General features: G+C 48.0%; 2 protein-coding genes across 8 annotated transcripts in view; one reads left to right on the top strand and one right to left on the bottom strand.

Annotated features, from left to right (window-relative positions):
- Positions 91-20372, top strand: NT5DC2 (5'-nucleotidase domain containing 2). The gene is made up of 14 exons (XM_021068900.1): positions 91-423; positions 15655-15839; positions 15993-16067; positions 16332-16387; positions 16524-16617; positions 16831-16959; positions 17071-17131; positions 17215-17317; positions 17435-17536; positions 17737-17818; positions 19485-19571; positions 19667-19807; positions 19888-19952; positions 20033-20372. Exons 1-14 carry the CDS (start codon positions 192-194, stop codon positions 20292-20294), a joined length of 1674 nt encoding a protein of 557 aa, XP_020924559.1. The 5' UTR covers positions 91-191; the 3' UTR covers positions 20295-20372.
- Positions 20250-21135, bottom strand: part of STAB1 (stabilin 1) — a 28924-nt gene continuing 28038 nt past the window's right edge. For 5 of the 7 annotated variants that reach the window (XM_021068893.1, XM_021068894.1, XM_021068890.1 and 2 more), the window contains 4 exons: positions 20966-21070; positions 20735-20881; positions 20542-20658; positions 20269-20458 (listed from right to left, as the gene is read on the bottom strand). In XM_021068893.1, the coding sequence (XP_020924552.1) occupies positions 20402-20458; positions 20542-20658; positions 20735-20881; positions 20966-21070 (426 nt within the window). In that variant the 3' untranslated portion in view covers positions 20269-20401. Of the gene's footprint in view, positions 20459-20541; positions 20659-20734; positions 20882-20965; positions 21071-21135 lie in introns of all 7 variants that reach the window. The other 2 variants (XM_021068891.1, XM_021068892.1) reach the window with 1 other exon arrangement.

Genomic DNA, 21135 nt, shown 5'->3' with positions numbered 1-21135 from the left:
AGCCCGCCCCGCCCTGCCCAGGACCTCCCGCCCCCTGGGCCGAGGGGCGCACCCATTGGCCGCCGGGCTCTGGGCGCCGCGCCCATTGGCCCGCTGCTGTGAGAAGCACGCGGCCACCGTGGCGGGCGCGCAGTCAGACGGCGGTGGACTGGACGGAGCGCCGAGGGCTGTGCGGGCGGCGCGCAGCGGGCATGGCGGGTGCGGGCTTGCGGGCGGCTGCTCGGCGCTACCTGCCGCGCCGAGACCACGGCGGGCCGCGAGCCGCCTCGTCCTCGCCCTCCTGCCCTGGCTGCGGCCCCCCGGGTCCCGGCGTCCACTGCCCGGGCGTCCCGCGCTCCACGCCCTCCCCGGCGCCCGCGGGCGCTGCCGAACCTAGTGCGCACCTGTGGGCTCGATACCAGGACATGCGAAGACTGGTGCACGGTGAGTGAGCCGAAGCGGGACGAGCTTCGGGGGTGTAGCCCGAGGGACGGCACATCGCGCGCCGGGAGGACGGACAAACAGATCGAGCGCCTGGGCGCCGCTCCTCGGGTGAAGCGCCCTGGTAGGGCTCGCCAGGGCCACGGAGCTTCAAGGCCAGGCAGCTCTTCTGGAGGAACCGCGGCGGGTGGTCCTGGGGGCCTCCGGGGACGCCCCGACGACTTGAAGCGGGCGGGCGCGAGGTTCCTCACGACGCCGGGTCGGCAGGAGCTCGGGGTTCTCCTAGCAGCCGCCGGAAGGCGAGGCCCCGTGGTTTTTCCTCAGGGTCCCGCCTGCTGGGAGACGGCTGCGGAAACGCCCCCAACCTCTTGTTCTCTTCGGGGCCCTTAGTTGGGGCGGGAGTACCGCAGACAAAGCCAGCCAGCCGACCGGCGGCGCTGGCCAGAGCGGGCTCCTGGCAACTCCAGACCTAAGGGTGGCGACTAGGCTCTTCGGACCCTCTGGAATCCAGCGGTCTTAGCCCAGGAAGGGAAGGTGTTGTTTGGAGAAAGACATCAAGTCGCCCCAGTCCCCTGGAATACAGAGAGGTTGCTGCTTCCTTGACCAGGGCGCTTACTCCTCTGTCCTCTCTCCCTCAGCGAACCAGGCAGATGAGGCCCCAGGGCACCCTGGTGAGGCCAGAGGGCTGAAAGGGCTGAATATTTGCCCTGGACTCGGGGGCCCTGTCTGCAGCAGACAGATGTCCTCGGGTCTTGGTCCTATCACTGACCAGCTGGGTGGCGCTCTGCAAGCCTCGTTTCTCTCATACCCTCAGCGTCATACCCTCAGTGTCCTAGGGCCCATGTTACAGAGCTGTGGTGATGACTTGGAAAGAGTCAGACCAAGAAGGAAGAGGGGAACTTCCAGAGGAGCCCCTCAGGGGTGACGTGGCTTTCATTGGCTAATGAGACAGAGTAGTGGTATCTGGAAGATTCCAACTGCCTGAAGGATAGATTTTGCTCCAGCTGTGGGGAGACCTGGGAGCGGTGGGTGGGCATGACTCCCCTCTTGAGAAGCTGAAGGCGGAATAAAGCCCCTGAAAAATGGTGATTTTGAAGCCTTTGAGCCTTTATTAGGACCCCCACTCCTCCAGTGGACAGGGCACACCTGTGGTACTAATTAAGGAGATGTCGCTGGGCCTGGGGAAGACCCTCTGTAGAGCAGCTTGAGAAGCCTGCCTTGTAGGCATTGGGAGGGAAGTCTAGTGGGGTTTGTCATTCAGACCCCACCTGGATCTTCAGGTCTTCACAGAGACAACCCCTGCCCCCCAGGTTCCTCTTTTTTAAATTTTTTTGCAATTATAGTTTATTTACAATGTTGTGTCATTGTAATTTCTGCTGTACAGCAAAGTGACTCATTCTTTTCTTTTTTTTTTTTTTAGGGCTGCTCTTGTGTCATATGAAAGTTCCCAGGCTTAGGGGTCAAGTCAGAGCTACAACTGCTGGCTTACACCACAGCCACAGCAACGTCATATCCTTAACCCACTGAGCAAGATCAGGGATCAAACCCACAATGTTCTCATTGATACTAGTCGGGTTCGTAATTGATGAGCCACCACAGGAACTTTTTATTCTTTTAATATATATATGTATATGATTTTTCCATTAAGGTCTGTCCCAGGAGATTAGACATAGTTCCCTGTGCTATATAGTAGGACCTTGTTTATCCATTCTAAATGTAATAGTTTGCATCAACTAACCACAAACTCCCAGTCCACCCCACTTCCTCCCCCATCTTTGGCAACCACAGGTCTCTTCTCTGTTTGTTAATCTGTCTCTTTTATAGTCATGTTCATTTGTGCCATATTTTAGGTTCCACATATAAGTGATATCATATGGTATTTGTCTTTCTCTTTCTGACTTAGTATGAGAGTCTCTAGTTGCATCCGTGTTGCTGTAAATGCATTATTTTGTGCTTTTTTATGGCTGAATAGTATTCCATTGTGTGTGTACCACATCTTAATCCATTCATCTGTTGATGCACGTTTAGTTTGTTTCCATATCCTGGCTATTGTGGATAGTGTTGCTGTGAACATAGGCGTGCATGTATCTTTTTGAATTACAATTTTGACCAGATATATGACCAGGAGTGGGATTGCTGGGTCATATGGTAATTATATTTTTTGTTTTCCATAGTGATTGTATCACCTTACAGTGCAGAAAGGTTCCCTTTTTTCCATATCCTATCCAGCATTTGTTAGTTGTAGGCTTTTTGTTTTGTTTTGTTTTGTTTTTTTGGCCACGTGTATGGCATTAGAAGTTCCCATGCCAGGGATCAAACCCAGGAGTTCCATTTTGGCACAGCAAAAACGAATCCAAATAATATCCATGAGGATGTGGGTTCGATCCCTGGCCTCGCTTAGTGGGTTAAGGATCTGAGGTTGCTGTGAGCTGTGGTGTAGTCACAGATGTGACTCAGATCTGACCTTGTTGTGGCTGTGGTGTAGGCTGGCAGCTGTAGCTCCGATGCTACCTCTAGCCTGGGAACTTCGATATATTACAACTGTGGCCCTAAAAAGGCAAAAAAAAGTGGGGGGGGAATCAAACCCATGGGACATATGCCACTGCTGCAGCTACCCTGGATCCTTAACCTTCTGTGCCCAATTGAGAACTCCTGTAAACCTTTTAATAATGGCCATTCCAACCTGTGTGAGGTGGTATATCATTGTAGTTTTGATTTACATTTCTCTAATAATTAGTGATGTTGAGCATCTTTTCAGGTGCCTAATGGATATCTCTATGTCTTCTTTAGAGAAATGTCTTTTGTTTCGTTTTGTCTTTTGTCTTTTTAGGGCTGCCCCCACGGCATATGGAGGTTCCCAGGCTAGGGGTCTAATTGGAGCTGCAGCTTCCAGCCTACAACACAGCCACAGCAATGCCAGATCCACGCTGTGTCTGCGACCTACACCACAGCTCACGGCAACACTGGATCCTTAACCCACTGAGTGAGGCCAGGGATTGAACCTGTAACCTCATGGTTGCTAGTCGAATTTGGAGAAATGTCCATTTAGGTCTCCTGCCTATTTTTCAATTGGGTAGTTTGTTTTTTGGTTGTTGAGTTATATGAGTTGTTTGTATATTTTAGAGATTAAGCCCTTGTTGGATGCATCATTTCCAAATATTTTCTTTCATTCCATAGGTTTTCTTTGCAGGTTTTTTTGGTTTTTTTATAGTTTCCTTTGCTGTGCAAAAGCTTGTAAGTTTGATTAGGTCCCATTTGTTTATTTTTTGTTTTATATCTATTGCCTTGGAAGAACAACCTACGAAAACATTTGTAGGATTAAGTTAGAAAATGTTTTGCCTATGTTCTCTTCTAGGAGTTTTATGGTATCTTGTATTAAGTTTAAGCCATTTTGAGTTTATTTTTGTGCATGGTGTGAGGGTGTGTTCTAATTTCATTGATTTACATGCAGCTGTCCAATTTTCCTAGCACCACTTGCTGAAGAGACTGTCTTTCCCATTTTATATCCTTGTCTTCTTTGTCAAAGATTGTCTGTAGGTGTCTAGGTTTATTTCTGGGCTCTATACTGTTCCAGTGATCTGTATGTCTGTTTTTGTGCCAATACCACACTTTTTTTCTTTACTTTAAATTTGTTTATTATAGTTCATTTATAGTGTTCTGTCAATTTCTGCTGTACAGTCGAGTGACCCAGTTATACCTATAAATACAATCTTTCTCTCACATTATCCTCCATCATGTTCCATCACAAGTGATTAGATATAGTTCCCTGTGCTATACAGCAGGGTCTCATTGCTTATCCACTCTACATGCAATAGTTTACATCTACTAACCCCAAACTCCCAGTCCATCCCACTCCCTCTCCCTCCCCCTTGGCAACCACAAGTCTCTTCTCCATGTCCATGAGTTTGTTTCTTTTCTGAGGATAGGTTCATTTGTGTCATATATTAGATTCCAGATGTAAGTGATATCATATGGTATTTGACTTTCTCACTTCACTTAGTATGAGACTCTCTAGTTCCATCTGTGTTGCTGCAAATGACATCATTTTGTTCTTTTTTGTGTCTGAGTAGTATTCCATTGTGTATATGTACCACATCTTAATCCATTCATCTCTCAATGGACACACTTAGGTTGTTTCCATGCCTTGGCTATTGTGAATAGTGCTGCAGTGAACATAAAGGTGCATGTATCTTTTTCAGTTCAAGTTTTGTCTGGATATATGCCCAGGAGTGGGATCATATGGTAGTTGTATATTTAGTTTTCTGAGGAAACTCCATACTGTTTTCCATTGTGGTTGTGCCAATTTACATTCCCACCAACAGTGAAGGAGGGTGCCTTTTTTCTCCACAGCCTCTCCAGCATTTGCTGTTTGTAGACTTGTTGATGGTGGCCATTCTGACCGGTGTGAGGTGGTACCTCATTGTACTTTTGATTTGCATTTGTCTGATCATTAGTGATGTTGAACATTTTTTCATGTGCCTGTTGGCCATCTGTATGTCTTCTTTAGAGAAATGTCTATTCAGGTCTTCTGCCCATTTTTCAGTTGGGTACTTTGGGTTTTTTGTTGTTGAGTTGTATAAGTTGTTTGTATATTTTGGCGATTAAGCCCTTGTTGGTTTCATCATTTGAAACTATTTCCTCCCGTTCCATAGGTTGTCTTTCTGGTTTTTTGGGGGGCTGAGTTGTTTTTTGTTTGTTTTTGTTTTGTTTTTTGTTGGTTGGTTTTTTTGTTGGTTTCCTTTGCTGTGCAAAAGCTTGTTTGATTAGGTCCCATTGGTTTATTTCTGTTTTTATTTCTATTGCCTTCAGAGACTGACCTAAGAAAACATTTGTATGGTTGATGTCAGAGAATGTGTCCCCTCTGTTCTTTTCTAGGAGTTTTATGGTATCTTGTCTATGTTTAAGTCTTTAATAAACCATTTTGAGTTTCTTTTTGTGCATGGTGTGAAGGTGTGTTCCAGTTTCACGATTTACATGCAGCTGTCCATTTTTGCCAGCACCACTTGCTGAAGAGACTGTCTTTTTCCCATTTTTGATTCTTGCCCCCTTTGTCAAAGATTAATTGACAGTAGGTGTCTGGGTGTATTTCTGGGTTCTCTATTCTATTCCATTGGTCTGTATGTCTGTTTTTGTACCAGTACCACACTGTCATGATGACTGTAATATTGTCTGAAGTCTGGGAGAGTTATGCCTCCTGCTTGTTTTTTGTCCCTCACAATTGCTTTGGCAATTGTGGGTCTTTCATGGTTCCATATAAATTTTTGGATTTTTCTAGTTCTGTGGAAAGTGTCATGGCTAATTTGATAGGGATTGCATTGAATCTGTAGATTGCTTTAGGTAATATGGCCATTTTAATGATATTAATTATTCCATTCCAGGAGCATGGAATATCGTCCCATTTTTTTGAATCCTCTTTAATTTCTTTGATTGATGTTTTATAGTTCTCAGCATAAAGTCCTTCACATCCTTGGTCAGGTTTATTCCTAGGTATTTAATTTTGGGGGGTGCAATTTTAAAAGGTATTTTTGTATTCCTTTTTTCTAACATTTCATTGTTAGTATACAGAATTGGGACAGATTTCTGAGTGTTAATCTTGTATCATGCTACTTTGCTGAATTTGCTGATCATTTCGAGTAGTTTCTGTGTGGAGTCCTTAGGGTTTTCTATATATATATAGTATCATGTTAACTGTATAGAGTGACAATTTTACCTCTTCCCTTCCAATGTGGATACCTTTTATTTCTTTTATCTGACTACTGTGGCTAGGACTATGTTGAATAAAAGTGGTAAGAGTAGGCATCCTTGTCTTGCTCTAGATTTGAGCAGAAAGGCTTTCAGCTTTTCTCTGTGGAGTACCGTATTGGCTGAGACTTTGTTATAAATGGCTTTTATTATGTTAAGGTAGTTCCCTCTATACCCATTTTGGTAAGAATTTTTATTTTTATTTATTTTTTTTTTTATTATTTTTATTTTATTTTTGGTCTTTTTGTCTTTGTTGTTGTTGTTGCTATTTCTTGGGCCGCTTCCGCGGCATATGGAGGTTCCCAGGCTAGGGGTCGAATCAGAGCTGTAGCCACCGGCCTACGCCAGAGCCACAGCAATGCGGGATCCGAGCCGCGTCTGCAACCTACACCACAGCTCACGGCAACGCCGGATCGTTAACCCACTGAGCAAGGGCAGGGACCGAACCCGCAACCTCATGGTTCCTAGTCGGATTCGTTAACCACTGTGCCACAACAGGAACTCCGGTAAGAATTTTTATAATGAACAGAAGTTGGGTTTTGCCAGATGCTTTTTCTGCATCTTTTGAGATCATGTGGTTTATGGCGTTGATTGATTTGCATATGTTGAACCATCCTTGTGAACTTGGGATGAATCCCACTTGGTCATGGTGTATGATCTTTTTTATATGTGGCTGGATTCAGTTGGCTAAAATTTGTTCAGAGTTTTTGTGTCTATGTTCATCAAAGATATTGGCCTATAATTTTCTTTTTGGTAGTATCTTTGTCTGACTTTGGTATTAGGGTGATGGTGGCTTCATGGAATGTCTTTGGGATTATCCCTCTTCTTTGGCCTTTTGGAAAAGTTTAAGAAGGATGGATGTAAGTTCTCCTTTGTATGTTTGGTAGAATTCGCCTGTGAAGCCATCTGGTCCTGGACTTTTGTTTGTAGGGAGTGTTTTTATTACATGTTCAATTTCATTTCTAGTGATAGGTCTGTTCAGTTGATCTATTTCTTCTTGATTCAGTTTTGATGGGCTGTATGTCTCTAGAAAGTTGTCCATTTCTTCTTGGTTGTCAGATTTGTTGGCATGTAATTGTTCATAGTATTCTCTTATGGGTTTTTTGTTTTGTTTTGTTTTTGTTTTTCTACAGCATCTGTTATTTCTCCTTTTTCATTTCTGATTTGAGTTCTTTCTCTGTTCTTGGTGAGTCTGGCCAGGATTTTTGTCAGTTATGTTTATCCTTTCAAAGAACGAGCTCTTGGTTTTATTGATTTTTTTTTCCTCTCTGATCTTTATGATTTTCTTCCTTCTACTGACTCTTAGGTTTTGTTTGTTGGTCTTTTTCTAATTCTTTTAGGTGGTTAAGTTGTTGATTTGAGATTTTTCTTCTTTTCTGAGGCTGGCCTGTATCACTATGAACTTCCCTCTAAGAATTGCTTTGCAGCATCCCATAGATTTTTGAATGGTTGTGTTTTCATTATCATTTGTATCAAGACATTTTTTTAATTTCCCTTTTGATTTCTTCATTGACCCATTGGTTTTTTTAGTAGCATGTTATTTAGTCTCCAAGTAGTCAGCTTTTTCTTGTTTCTTTTCCTTGGTTGATTTCTAGTTTCATACCATTGTGGTCAGAAAAGATACTTGAAATCATTTCTGTACTCTTAAATTTGTTGGGGTTAGTTTTGTGCCCTAGTACATGGTCAGTCCTTGAGAATGTTCCATGTGCACTTGAAGAAAAGTTATATTCTCCTTTTTTTTTTTGGATGTAATGTCCTGAAAATGTAAATTAAATCTAACTGTTCTATTGGGTCATTTAGTATCTCTGTTGCCTTATTGATTTTCTGTCTAGAAGAGCTGTCTTTTTTTTTTTTTTTTTTTGTCTTTTCTAGGGCTGCTGCTGTGGCATATAGAGGTTCCCAGGCTAGGGTTCGAATCAGAGTTGTAGCCACCGGCCTACACCAGAGCCACAGCAACACAGGATCCAAGCCGAGTCTGCAACCTACATCACAGCTCACAGCAACTCCTGATCATTAATCCACTGAGCAAGGCCAGGGATCGAACCTTCAACCTCATGGTTCCTAGTCGGATTCATTAATCACTGAGCCAATATGGGAATTCCTGAAAGAGCTGTCTCTTGATGTGAGTGGTGTGTTAAAGTCTCCTACTATTATTGTGTTCCCATCATTTTCTCCTTCTATGTCTTTTCGTGTTTGTTGTGTGTATTTGGGTGCTCCTTTGTTAGGGGCATATATATTGACAAGTGTAATATCCTCTTGAATTGGTCCTTTTATCATTAAATGGTGTTCTTCATTGTCTTCCTTTTTTTAATTTGTCTTTCTTTATGGCCTTTGTTTTAAAGTCTGTTTTGTCTCATATGAATATTGCAACTCCTGCTTTCCTGTCTTTTCCTCTTTTCCATTCACACGAAATATCTTTTTCCCTCCCCTCACTTTTTCTTTTCTTTTCTTTCTTGGTTTTTTTTTTTTTTTTTTTTTTTTTGTCTTTTGTCTTTTGTCTTTTGTCTTTTTGGGCTGCACCTGCTGCATATGGAGGTTCCCAGGCTAGGGGTCCACTTGGAGCTGTAGCTGCCAGCCTGCACCACAGCCACAGCCGCACCAGATCGAAGCCACATCTGCAACCCACACCACATCAATCCCAGATCCCCAACCCCCTGAGTGAGGCCAGGGATCGGACCCTCAACCTCATGGTTCCTAGTTGGATTCGTTTCCGCTATGCCACAACAGGAACTCCTCTTTTTTTTTTTCTTTTTCTTTTTGTCATTTTAGGGCCCCACCCATGGCATTTGGAAATTCCTAGACTAGGGATTGAATTGGAGCTGCAGCTGCCAGCCTATACTATAGGGTTTTCTATATATAGTATGTCATCTGTATAGAGTGACAGTTTTATCTCTTCCCTTCCAATTTGGATACCTTTTATTTCTTTCTTTTATCTGATTGCTGTGGCTAGGACTTCCAGTACTATGTGGAATAAAAGTGGTGAGAGTGGGCATCCTTGTCTTGTTCCAAATTTTATCAGGAAGGCTTTCAGCTTTTCTCCATTGAGTATTATATTGGGTGTGAGTTTGTCATAAATGGCTTTTATTATATATTCCTTCTATACCACTTGGGTAAGAGTTTTTCCTTTTTTTTTTTTTTTTTTTTTTTTGGTGTCCCCATGGCATATGGAATTCCTGGGCCAGGGATCAGATCTGCGCCACAGTTGTTACTTACACTGCAACTGCAGCAGCACCAGATCCTTAACCCACTGTGCCAGGCTAGGGAAGGTATGGAACCTGCATCTCACGGCTCCAGAGACACGACCAATCCCATTGTGCCACAGTGGGAACTCTGGTAAGAGTTTTTGTCTTAAATGGATATTGAATTTTGCAAAATGCTTTTTCTGCATCCATTGAGATGATCATGTGGTTTTTTACTTTTTTTTTTTTTGGTTAATGTGTATTACATTGATTGATTTGCATATGTTGAACCACCCCTGTGAACTTGGGATGAATCCCATTTGGATGAGGAGGATGATCTTTTTTGCGTTATATATGTTGTTGGATTCAGATTGCTAGAATTTTGTTGAGAATTTTTGCATCTGTATTCATCAAAGATATTGGCCTGTAGTTTTCTTTTTTGCTGTTATTTTTGTCTGTCTGGTTTTGGTATTTAGGGAGATGATGGCTTTATAGAATGTCTTTGAGAGTGTTTCTTCCTCTTCAATCTTTTGGAAAAGTTTGAGAAGGAATGGTATAAAGTTCTTCTTTGTATGTTTGGTAGAATTCACCATGGAGCCATCTGGAACCGTGTTTTAGGGAGTATTATTATTATTACATATTGTATCTTCTAATGATCAGTTATCCAGATTATCTATTTCTTCTTGATTTAATTTTGATGGACTGTATGTTTCTAGAGAGTTGTCCATTTCTTCTAGGTTATCAAATTTGTTGTCATATAATTGTTCATAGTATTGTCTTATGTTTTTTTTTTTTTTGTTTTTTTTGGGTTTTTGAGATTGCTCCTTTTTCATTTCTGATTTTTGTTTATATGGGTTCTCTCTCTCTTTTCTCCTTGGTGAACCTGGCCAGAGGTTTGTCAATTTTGTTTATTACCCTTTCAAAGAACCAGTTCTTGGTTTTATTGATTTTTTTTTTCTGTTATTGTTGTAATCTCTGTTTTATTTCCTCTCTGATCTTTATGATTTCCTTCCTTCTGCTGACTTTAGGTTTTATTTGTTCTTCTATTTCTAACTCTTCTAGGTGGTAGGTTGGGTTGTTTATTTGAGATTTTTTCTTGTTTTGTTAAGAAAGATCTGAACTTCCCTCTAAGAACTCCTTTTGCAGCATCCTGTAGATTTTTGAATGGTTGTGTTTTCATTGTCATTTGTCTCAAGGTTTGTTTTTGTTTTTTGGTTTTTTTTGTTTTGTTTTGGCCTGGGCCCAGAGCCAGGGATCAAATTTATGCCACAGCAGTGACCCAAGCCACTGTGCTATCATTGCCAGATTTCTAACCTGTTGTGCCACAAGGGAACTCCTTGTTTCAGGGTATTTTTTTTTAAATTTCCTTTTTTATTTCTTCCATGATCCTTTGTTGTTTTGTGTTTTTTTTGGCTCTCCTGAGCCATATGGAGTTCCCAGGCCAGGGGTCAGATCTGAGCCACAGTCACAGCCTAGGCAAAAGCTGTGGCAGCACTGGACCCTTTAACCCACTCTGCTGGGCCAGGGATCAGATCTGTCCTGGAATCACAGAGACACTGCCAATTCAGTTTCACTGCAGCAGGAACTCCCCATTGTTTTTTTTAAATAGCATGTTGTTTAGTGTTCATGTGGTCATTTTTTTTTTTTCTCATTTCTTTTTTGTGGTTAATTTCTAGTTTCATGCCGTTTTGGTTAGAGAAGATTATTGGAATAATTTCTATATTCAAATTTGTGGAATTTAGTTTTGTGCCCTAGTATATGGTCAATCCTAGAGAATGTTCCATGTGCATTTGAAGCAAAAAATGTATATTCTGCTTTTTTTTTGATAAAATGTCCTAAACACGTCGATTAAGTCTGTTCTATTGTGTCATTTAGTATCCCTGTTGTCTTTTCTGTTTTAGAAGATCTGTCCATTGATGTGAGTGGGCTGTGAAAATCTCCTACTATTATTATATTCCCATCCATTTCTCCTTTTATGTCTGTTAGTATTTGTTTTATGTATTTGGGTGCTTCTATATTAAGTCCATTTATGTTGATGAGTGTAAAATCCTCTTCTTGTATTGATCCTTTTGTCATTATTGAGTGTCCTTTATCTTTCTTAACAGTTTTGTGGTGTTTTGGTTTTGGGTTTTTTGGGGGGTTTTTTTGTTTGTTTTTTTTTGTTTTTTTTTTTTGTTTTTTTGTCTTTTTAGGGCCCCAACTGAAGTATATGGAGGTTCCCAGGCTAGGGGGTCTAATCGGAGCTACAGCTGCCAGCCTACACCACAGCTCACAGCAATGCTAGATCCTTAACCCACTGAGTGCGGCCGGGGATCAAACCTGCAACCTCTTGCTTCCTAGTCGGATTTGTTTCCGCTGCACCACAACGGGAACTCCGTGTTTTTTGGTTTTAGTTTGCTTGTTTTTTTGTTTTTTGTTTTTGCTCATCCTTGGCACATGGAAGGGTGAGGAAACCCATTCTACATTTGTGACCTTTGCCACAGCTATGGTGGCATGGCTGGATCCTTAACCTGCTGGGCCACAAGGCAGCATCCTCTTCATGGTCTTTGTTTTAAAGTCTGTCTTGTCTGATATGAGTATTGCAGCTGCCACTTTTTCATTTTTGTTCATATGAAATATTTTTTCCCATCCCTTCACTTTCAATCTTTGTGTTTCCTTTGCCCTGAGGTGGGTCTCTTGTAGGCAGCATATTTGAGGCTCTTGTTTTTTTTGTCTAGTCTGTGACTCTGTGTTTTGATTAGAATTTTCAGTCCAGTGACATTTACAGTAATCATTGATACATGTATAATTATTGCCATTTTAAATTTTCTTTTCCAGTTGACTCTGTTTCTTCTTTGCTCCTTTCTTTTGTGTTTTTTGGTGTTATTTCTTTTTGTCCTTTTTTTCTTTTTCTTTTTTTGCTGCACCTGTGACATGTGGAAGTTCTTATGCCGGGGAATTGCAGCCATGCCACAGCAGTGACCAGAGTTTCTGCAGTGACAATGCCAGATCCTTAACCCACTGCACCACAGGGGAACTGATGACTTTTTAAATTTTATTCTTGTGTTCTCTTCTCTTTGTTTTTTTGTGAATCTTTTGTGGGTTTGATTTGTGGTTGCCTTGTTTTTCAAGTATGCTTTATCTGCTTGCTTTAGACTAAGTCATATAATCTCATGGATGTTCTTTTTAAAAAAGTGTACATTTTTTTTCTCTCCTTCCCCATATTTTTTGATTTGAGTGACCTTTTTTTACATGTCCATGTTTATCCTTTTGCTTTGCCTTGTGTTTATCATCCCTTTCACAAATAGTTTTTTCTTTTCTTTTGATCTGTGTACTGGCTTGTTACTTTCCAGTTGTCATTTCCTCCTTCCTGTGTCTTCTTGCTTCTTTTCTCTTTAGAGGAGACCTTTCTTCTTTTTTTGGCTGCATCTATGGCAGGTGGAAGTTCCCAGACCAGGTATCAAACCTGTGCCACAGTTGTCGCCTGTGCAACAGCTGCAGTAGTTGTCAGATCCTTAACCCACTGAGCCACAAGGGAATTTCTAGAGAAGACCTTTCAGTATTTCTTTTAGAATTTTATTATTGCTGTATTCTTTTTGCTTATCTGAGAAATTCTTTCTTCTCCTTTTTTAAATGATAATCTTAGAGTTCCCATTGTGGCCAAGCGGGTTAAGAACCCAACATTGTGTCCTTGAGGATACAGGTCTGATCCCTGGCCTCACTCAGTGGGTTAAGGATCTGACATTGTCACAAGATGAGGCGTATGTTGCAGATGGGCTGGGGTCCATTGTTGCCATGGCTGTGATGTAGGCCAGCAGCTGTAGCTCTGACCAACCCCTAGCCTGAGAACTTCCATATGCCATAGGTGCAGCTATAAAAAGAGAAAGGAAAAAAGAAAATAATGATAATCTTGCTGGGTTGAGTATTCTCGGTGGTAGGTTTTTCCCTTTCAGAATTTTTTTTTTTAATTTCTTCTCCCCTGCCCCCTCATGGCATATGGAATTCCTGGCCAGGGCTCAGCTCTGAGCTGTAGTTGCAACCTATACCGCAGCTGCAGCAATGCCAGATTCTTTTACCCACCATGCCACACATCTGCAGTGACCCAAGCTGCTGCATTCGGATTCTTAACCCACTGTGTCATGGCAGGAACTCACCCACGAGCTCCTTTTGATGTGTTAAGGGCAGAGTCATTTCCAAGATGCCACGATGAGTGCTGGTATTGACCAGTCTTGCACCCCTGGATCGTAACTCTCCCTCTGGCTGAGTTTTCTTGGGGGAGATAGCTGATGCCTGTGGGCAAAACTTTGTCAGGGAGCCAGGCCACAGGCTACCCCCCTCCCCTCTAGCCTCACTGTGGTGACACTGGAAGGGTAGGCCAAGGGGCAAAATGATTGAGGCAGATGGGGTGGCCCAATTTTAAATCTTAGCTCCATAGCCTACTGCTATACAGTTCACCTCCCTGTGTTCCAGTTTCTTCCTCTGGATGATGGAGGAATGTGTCACCACTTTGTAGTACTGGAGTGGCTGTTAGAGTAAGAAGAGCCTCTGAGGCAAACAGCAGCAGCTGGAAGGATGGCCCCCATAAGTGACTCTCATGGTTGCCATGGGGAGGAGTTGGCCTAGAACCTGGAATCTTGGGAAGGCCTGAAAGCTGGGGGTCTAGACAGTGAAAACCAGTGAACTTGGGAGGCTAGTGTGGGTACGAGGCCTGTCTCCTTCTCTGGCCCTGTGCACCAGCACAGCCCTGTGGAAGAAACTGGAAGAAACTGGGTCCTTGTGGCCAGTGGAGCTGTGGTTTTCTCAGTATGGAAGCTGGGTCAGGAGTCCAGGCCTGCAGGCTGCTTCCTCATCCTGCTTTGTTCCTAGGCAGACTGTCCGTCCCTCTGGGCATCCTCAGTGACAGAGGCCAAAGCCTGGATTTGGCCAGAACGCAGTGCCAGCAAAGGGCTGCACTGCCAGGCATAGCCCTCCCCTCCTGTGGAGCTACTGGACTACCAGGAGTCATGGTTGGCACCCAGGAACTCAGGACCATAGGAAAGGACATCTCAGAAGCATCTCCCTAGAGGGCTGAAGTCAGCTGTGTCTCAGGTGCGCCCAAGCGAGCAGTGTTCTCTCTGCACTGAAGCAGCTGCTCTGCCAGGCCTAGGGCCACCAGAGGAACCAGCCACACCTGTTATCCCACCCACGCTTTGCACTTGTCTCCAAAGGAAAGGGGGTAGGGGTGGAGCCGGTGTTCAGAAGGGACCTCTGTGGTGAATGCCTGCTGCATGGCCAATGGCTTCTGCCTTAAGATCACAACTAGTTGTGGCTGAGACAGAAATTCCCTGTGGGGCTTGCAGTATTTGGGCCTCAGCCACAGACAAGAGGTCACAAGAATGGGGCCACCCGGAGCCCCTGCAAGAAAGTGCCCTGTGTGTGCACCTAGTCTTACTTGCTCCCTTCTCCGTGCAACCCATTTCCTCGAGGGAAACTAGGGACAAGAAGATGTGAGTTCCAGAGGTGCATTGCCCATTTAATCCTACATTTGTTGCAGGTGCAGAGTGAGGGTGCTTCCCCAAGCATGTTCTATATAACCCACTTAATTAATTCTCTAGGTTGCTACTATTACTCCCCTTTTAGAGATAAGGAAACTGAGGCCCAAAAGAAGAGTTGATTTTTCCAAGGTCAAAGCCATGAGAGGGAGGACTTGGTCTGGTCTCTGACCTCAAAGCCCATGCCCTTTCCCCATCCACCTCCCCTGCTGCACAGACGGGGAAACCAGGGCAGATGAGCTGGGGACTCCTCAGCCCCTCAGGAGCAGCCAAGGGCTTGGGACGCCTATGACTGCATCCTCAGAGGGGAGCAGCCTGGGTAATGGCCCAGAACCCGACATCACATGTCCCCGACGCTTGTCGTAATTAGCAATGTTCCCTGGCTAGAGGCAGCAAATGTCATTATGTGGACTTGGTGGCAGCCGAAATCTGATTAGAGGGGCCTCACTATGAGGGCTGTGGCAGGTGCACAGAACTGGGAGCCTGAGCAGCAGAGGGGCTGCCCAATTCCTTCCCACCCGATAGTGTTCCTAAGTTCTAACCCCAGCTTCAGGCCAGGTGGAAAGGATCAGAGCATAACCAGGTGTCCGATGGGGCTTATGAGAGCCTGGAGGAAACAAAGCTCAGAGCAACTGGTGGGCTGCAGGTGATGATATAACCCAGGACCCATAGGGTCCTTTCCTCACCCATGTCACTGAGTGAGCCACCTCTGAGCCTCCGTTTGACCTTCTGCTGCATGGAGCTGACAGTACCCACCTAGGGTGTTTCATGATCCTCATCACACTTGAACTTCCTTTCTCTAGACCTCCTGCCCCCTGAGGTCTGCAGTCTCCTGAACCCAGCAGCCATTTATGCCAACAACGAGATCAGCCTGCAAGATGTCGAGGTCTATGGCTTTGACTACGACTACACCCTGGCCCAGTATGCAGACACACTGCACCCGGAGATCTTCAACGCTGCCCGTGACATCCTGATTGAGCACTACAAGGTAAGGGTAGACAGGCAGGGGACCCAGCTTGGCCTAATGCCAGACTGGAATCACAGGGCTCCTCTGGTGTCTGAATTGACCCCCTGAGGCAGCTGCCAGCCAGCAGGTCTGGCAGTGTCGCTGGCTCAGGCCGGGCCTGATTTCCCCCAACAGTACCCAGAAGGGATTCGGAAGTATGACTATAACCCCAGCTTTGCCATCCGTGGCCTCCACTACGACATTCAAAAGGTGAGTAGCTAGACCACTGACTCTCCCTGGCTCCTCCTAACTGGATATGTATTGGAGCTACTTCCTTAGCACCCCCACCTCCTTTGGGGGGGGTCCCCTTCATATTCTACTCCCTTGGCCTCAAAGCTCTAAGCTTCCTCTTGGTATGCATGTGATGCCCTTGGTATCATCCAGGTTAGGGTCTCAGCGTTTAGGGGAATAGGCTGGTTAGAGCCAGTGGCAGGTCCTTCCCCATTGCCCATTCTGCTCCCTTGTTGCCTGCAGAGTCTTCTGATGAAGATTGATGCCTTCCATTATGTGCAACTAGGGACGGCCTACAGGTCAGTGCTCATTCTGCCTAACCCCACTCCAGCCCGCTGCTCCACTCCACACTGTCCCACCTTGCCCCACTGTTCCCTACACTGTGGCCTGGGCTCAGGACCACTTTGGACTGGTGATATCTGTGCATCCACGCAGGGGCCTCCAACCTGTGCCAGACGAAGAGGTGATCGACCTTTATGGGGGCACCCAGCACATCCCACTGTACCAGATGAGTGGCTTCTATGGCAAGGTACTCACTCCATCTGCAGATGCCCAGAGCAGTCAGCTCAGTGACCCTGCTGTGGGTGCTGCCTCCCTGGAAGGCGGTGCCCACATCCTGGTGGGCAGCCCTGACCCACAGACTGCATGCCTCCACTCGTGTCCCAAGACAGATTCCGAGCCCTTGGTCTCCAGAGCTGATGGTGGGGCTGGAGGGGTGGCTGAGTCAGTGGTCCCTCCCCAGGGTCCCTCCATCAAGCAGTTCATGGACATCTTCTCGCTGCCAGAGATGGCACTGCTCTCCTGCGTGGTGGACCACTTCCTGGGCCATGGCCTGGAGTTTGACCAAGCACACCTCTACAAGGACGTGACGGTGAGGACACTAGGCCTGCCTCCCAGGGCGACAGGGAGTGTGAAGTCCAGCCACAGTGGGGCAGGTCCCCCTGGCTCCACTGTGCTCTCACTGTCCCCCAACTGCCCCCAGGACGCCATTCGAGATGTGCATGTGAAGGGCCTTATGTACCAGTGGATCGAGCAGGATATGGGTAAGAGAGGACAAACACCCTGCTGTGGCCTGCCTGAGCAGGGGACAGGGCTGGCCCTCACATACCCGTCTCCGCCCCATTAGAGAAGTACATCCTGCGAGGGGAAGAGACATTCGCTGTCCTGAACCGCCTGGTGGCCCATGGGAAGCAGCTGTTCCTCATCACCAACAGTCCTTTCAGCTTTGTGTGAGTCCCGTCCACAGTAGGAGGAGAGAGCAGGGCAGGGGCCCAGAGCGGGGCGGCAGGCCTGGAGCCTCCCTCAGATACCTAACACCTGTCCCGCTCTGTCCCACCTCTGCCCAGGGACAAGGGGATGCGGCACATGGTCGGTCCCGACTGGCGCCAACTCTTCGACGTGGTCATTGTCCAGGCGGACAAGCCCAGCTTCTTCACTGACCGGCGCAAGTATGGGCCTGGCAGGGGCGATGGGCCCCGGGAGCAGGGACTAGCCTCTGCTTGCTGCCCTGTGTGCTTGGGGTGGGGACACCCCCTTGCTGGTAGGCAGCCCCCATGAACAGGTGGGCCTTTGCAGAGTGGGTGGTTCTGCTGCAGCCTGGAAATCAGGCCCTTTCCCACCCCCACCCCCACCCCCACCCCCCTGCCAGGCCTTTCAGAAAACTCGATGAGAAAGGCTCACTGCATTGGGACCGTATCACCCGCCTGGAGAAGGGCAAGATCTATCGACAGGTGAGAACCATTTAGGTGGGAATTGTACTGGGCGGGGGCCCCAGGCTGTGGAAGGGCAGCTGCACAAATTCTTGGGCCCTGACCAGCCATCACACATCTACTGTGGGTCTGTCCCTTCACAGGAAGTGGCTCCCAGGACTAAGGCCCAGGCAGTGTCCAGGGCCTGGCCCAGTCACATGGCCTGTGTGCCATGCTTTCCTCATCTGTAAAAGAGGTGTAATACTCTACTGGAGTGATGATGTAAACCTCTTAGATTGGGCGGAGGTTTGCTAAAGGCACAGTTAAATGGCCCTATTTTCATCTGGGGCTGAGCACTCTGCTGCAGCCAGCCAGCCTGGCTGGGGCTTCTGTGCTGGGCTGATGCAGGGGCTCCTCACAGACTTCTAGGGAGACCCCCTTTCCTGGCTGGCTAGCAAGATGAGGAGGGGCCTCGTGCTGGGGGAGAGGGATTCAGTGGCTGTGAATCGTAGCTGATTAAGGCATTTGGCTCTGGATGGAATGCAGAAATCCTGGCTGAGTGGGGCTTCTTGGGAGATAAGGGTTCCAGAAGCTGGGGGGAGGTAGCCACAGGGAGCAGGGGCCTGCAAGCAGTAGTCCCAGCCCTTCCCTTCTGCCCGCTGCTCAGCCTCCCGCCCTGCTGGGCCCGAACTATCCGTGGCTCCCCTGGGTGCAGACCTTCCCCTCGGTGCTGAGGGCGACGCTCTCCTTTGTCTTGGATGAGTGAGCCTGAGGAAGGTCATGCACCTCTGTGGGAACAAGTGTCTTTCTCTTCTTTGGCAGGTTTTAGCCTGTTCTTTTTGCCTCATGTTCTGCACTTTCATTGTGTACTTCGTTCTCATCTTTCTTTGCTTTCCCCTCTCCCGTTCCTGGAACCTCAGGCTCCTCCTGCCTGACTTGGCATCTGCACCACAAGATCTTTTCTCTTGGCACGTTTTCAGGGCTCTGCCCCCTCATTATTCCCTCTTCTGCCAGGTCCCCTACTCCTCAGCCTCTCCATTTGGACTTGTTTAAACAATGAAGTCCTCTACCTGTTTTTCCTGTGGCGTTCATCTCCCCAAGCCTCTTGCATGTGCAGAATGCTCTAGTAGCTCCTTTTTGCTGGGTGTATTTTCTTCTCACTTTTGGGCTCTGGGCTTCTGCCCTGGAGCTGCTGTACTTCCTGCGCTCCCCCTTCCTCTGTTTCTGCTCCCCTGCCAGCTTTCTCTGCTGTGTTTGGGCCTGGTGTTTTCATCTTTTCTCCAGCTTTGGTGCACAAGGGGCAGCCAGCCTCACAGTAAGGTCTGCCATTGGTCTGCTGGGTCCCTCTGGGTTCAGGCTGGGGAGGCTGCTTACTTTAGGGCCTTGGGGTCACAGCTGCAGTTTGTTTCCCACAGAGCGGACTCAATCCCCAGCTTGGGGTGGGTGTGAGGCCCTGGGGAGGGGAGGCCCAGGGCACCAGGCCTGCAGGAGACCTTCCTGTGGCGGGCAGACCCCCTTCCTGAGTGTGAGGGGAGGTAGCAGGGGTCAGAGCCCAAAGGGGACAGTGAGGCCACGGGAAAGGGCAGCCCAGCATCCGGCTGGAACGACCTCACTGCCTCTGGGGAACGGGAAAAACTGGTGGAGAACAGCCCCATGGAAGCCCCCTCGGCACTCTGGGCTTAGTGCTGTCCTCACTACGTCTCCCCAGGGAAACCTGTTCGACTTCCTGCGCCTGACAGAATGGCGGGGCCCCCGTGTGCTCTACTTCGGAGACCATCTCTACAGTGACCTGGCGGTGAGGGAGGCATGGCCACAGCGGGGAGGAGAGTGGAGGGGGCCCTTCTCGTCGGCGGTGAGCCGGTGAGCCGTGACCTCCACCCTGCCCCCCAGGATCTCATGCTGCGCCACGGCTGGCGCACGGGTGCCATCATCCCTGAGCTGGAGCGCGAGATCCGCATTATCAACACGGAGCAGTACATGCACTCGCTGACGTGGCAGCAGGCGCTCACCGGACTGCTGGAGCGCATGCAGGTGCGGGCTGGCGGGTGTCTGGCGGGAGGGATGGTGCTGCTCCTGGCCACGCACAGCAGCGTGCACCTCATCTCCCCCAGACCTACCAGGACGCCGAGTCACGGCAGGTGCTGGCTGCCTGGATGAAGGAGCGGCAGGAACTGAGGTGAGTGGTGGGGCCTGGGCAGGAGTCCCAGTCCCCTCAGAAGCCCACCTCGAGTGCTGTGTGTGTGTCTTCCTCCCAAGGTGCATCACCAAGGCGCTGTTTAACGCTCAGTTTGGGAGCATCTTCCGCACCTTCCACAACCCCACCTACTTCTCACGGCGCCTGGTGCGCTTCTCCGACCTCTACATGGCCTCCCTCAGCTGCCTGCTCAACTACCGCGTGGACTTCACCTTCTACCCCCGCCGCACGCCCCTGCAGCACGAGGCACCACTCTGGATGGACCAGCTCTGCACGGGCTGCATGAAGACGCCCTTCCTCGGGGACATGGCCCACATCCGCTGAGGGCACCTTTATTATCTGGACGAGGCCCAGCCCCTTCAGTCCCGCCCACTCTGGGCAATAAAAGCCGTCTCTCTCCTGCTCGTGCCTCTGCTTCAGCCCAGACTGCGTCACTTGACTGTGAGGGTCCTCTGGGTGTCGGGGAAGTCCTCCTCCAGGAGCGAGTCCTGCGGGGAGGACTGTTTGTTAGTGGCTGGACTGAGACTGGGCCCTGGGGCCCCTCTCCCAACCCCCTGAGCCCCACTCTCACATCAAAGGGCTCACAGAAGGCATCCTGGCTACCAAAGACCGGGTTGGGGACAGTGACCAAGGTTGGGCTGGTCCCTTCCTGGCATGGGGAGAAGTCATCAGCATCGCTGTCTTCCTCCTGCGGAGAGAGGTGAGTAGTGAGAATCTCCAGCAGCCGGGACCCCACAATTCCCTCAGCCCCTGGCCCAGCCTACCTGGAAGGCAGAGAAGCCAAAGCCTGTGGCCCTGCCTCGCGCACGGAGGTAGAGGGCTCCGGCTACCAGACCAAGCAGCGCTCCCGCAGCTAACACAGCCCCCACGCCTGCTGCCACGGGTGGGGCCTCAGCGGCCACCACTGCCTGCTGCCAACAGAGAGCATTAGGGATCTGGCCAGAGCGCTCCCCTCGCCCCTTGCCAGATGCTCTACCCACCCCTGGCCAACTCACAGGCTGTGGAGGTGCCAGGAGGGGGCTGGCCAGAGCGTGGATGATGCCATTGAAGGCCATGATGTCCCACGCAATGACATGGCTAACGACAACTGCCCCTGGGACCTGTAGGGAGAGCAGTCAGTCAGGCCCAGAGGGAAGTGAGGGCTGGGGCCAGTAGAGGAGGGGCA

The sequence above is a fragment of the Sus scrofa genome, chromosome 13 (genome assembly GCF_000003025.6).
Source record: "Sus scrofa isolate TJ Tabasco breed Duroc chromosome 13, Sscrofa11.1, whole genome shotgun sequence".
NCBI classification, from domain to species: domain Eukaryota; kingdom Metazoa; phylum Chordata; class Mammalia; order Artiodactyla; family Suidae; genus Sus; species Sus scrofa.
This window is presented reverse-complemented; position numbering and strand designations above follow the sequence as displayed.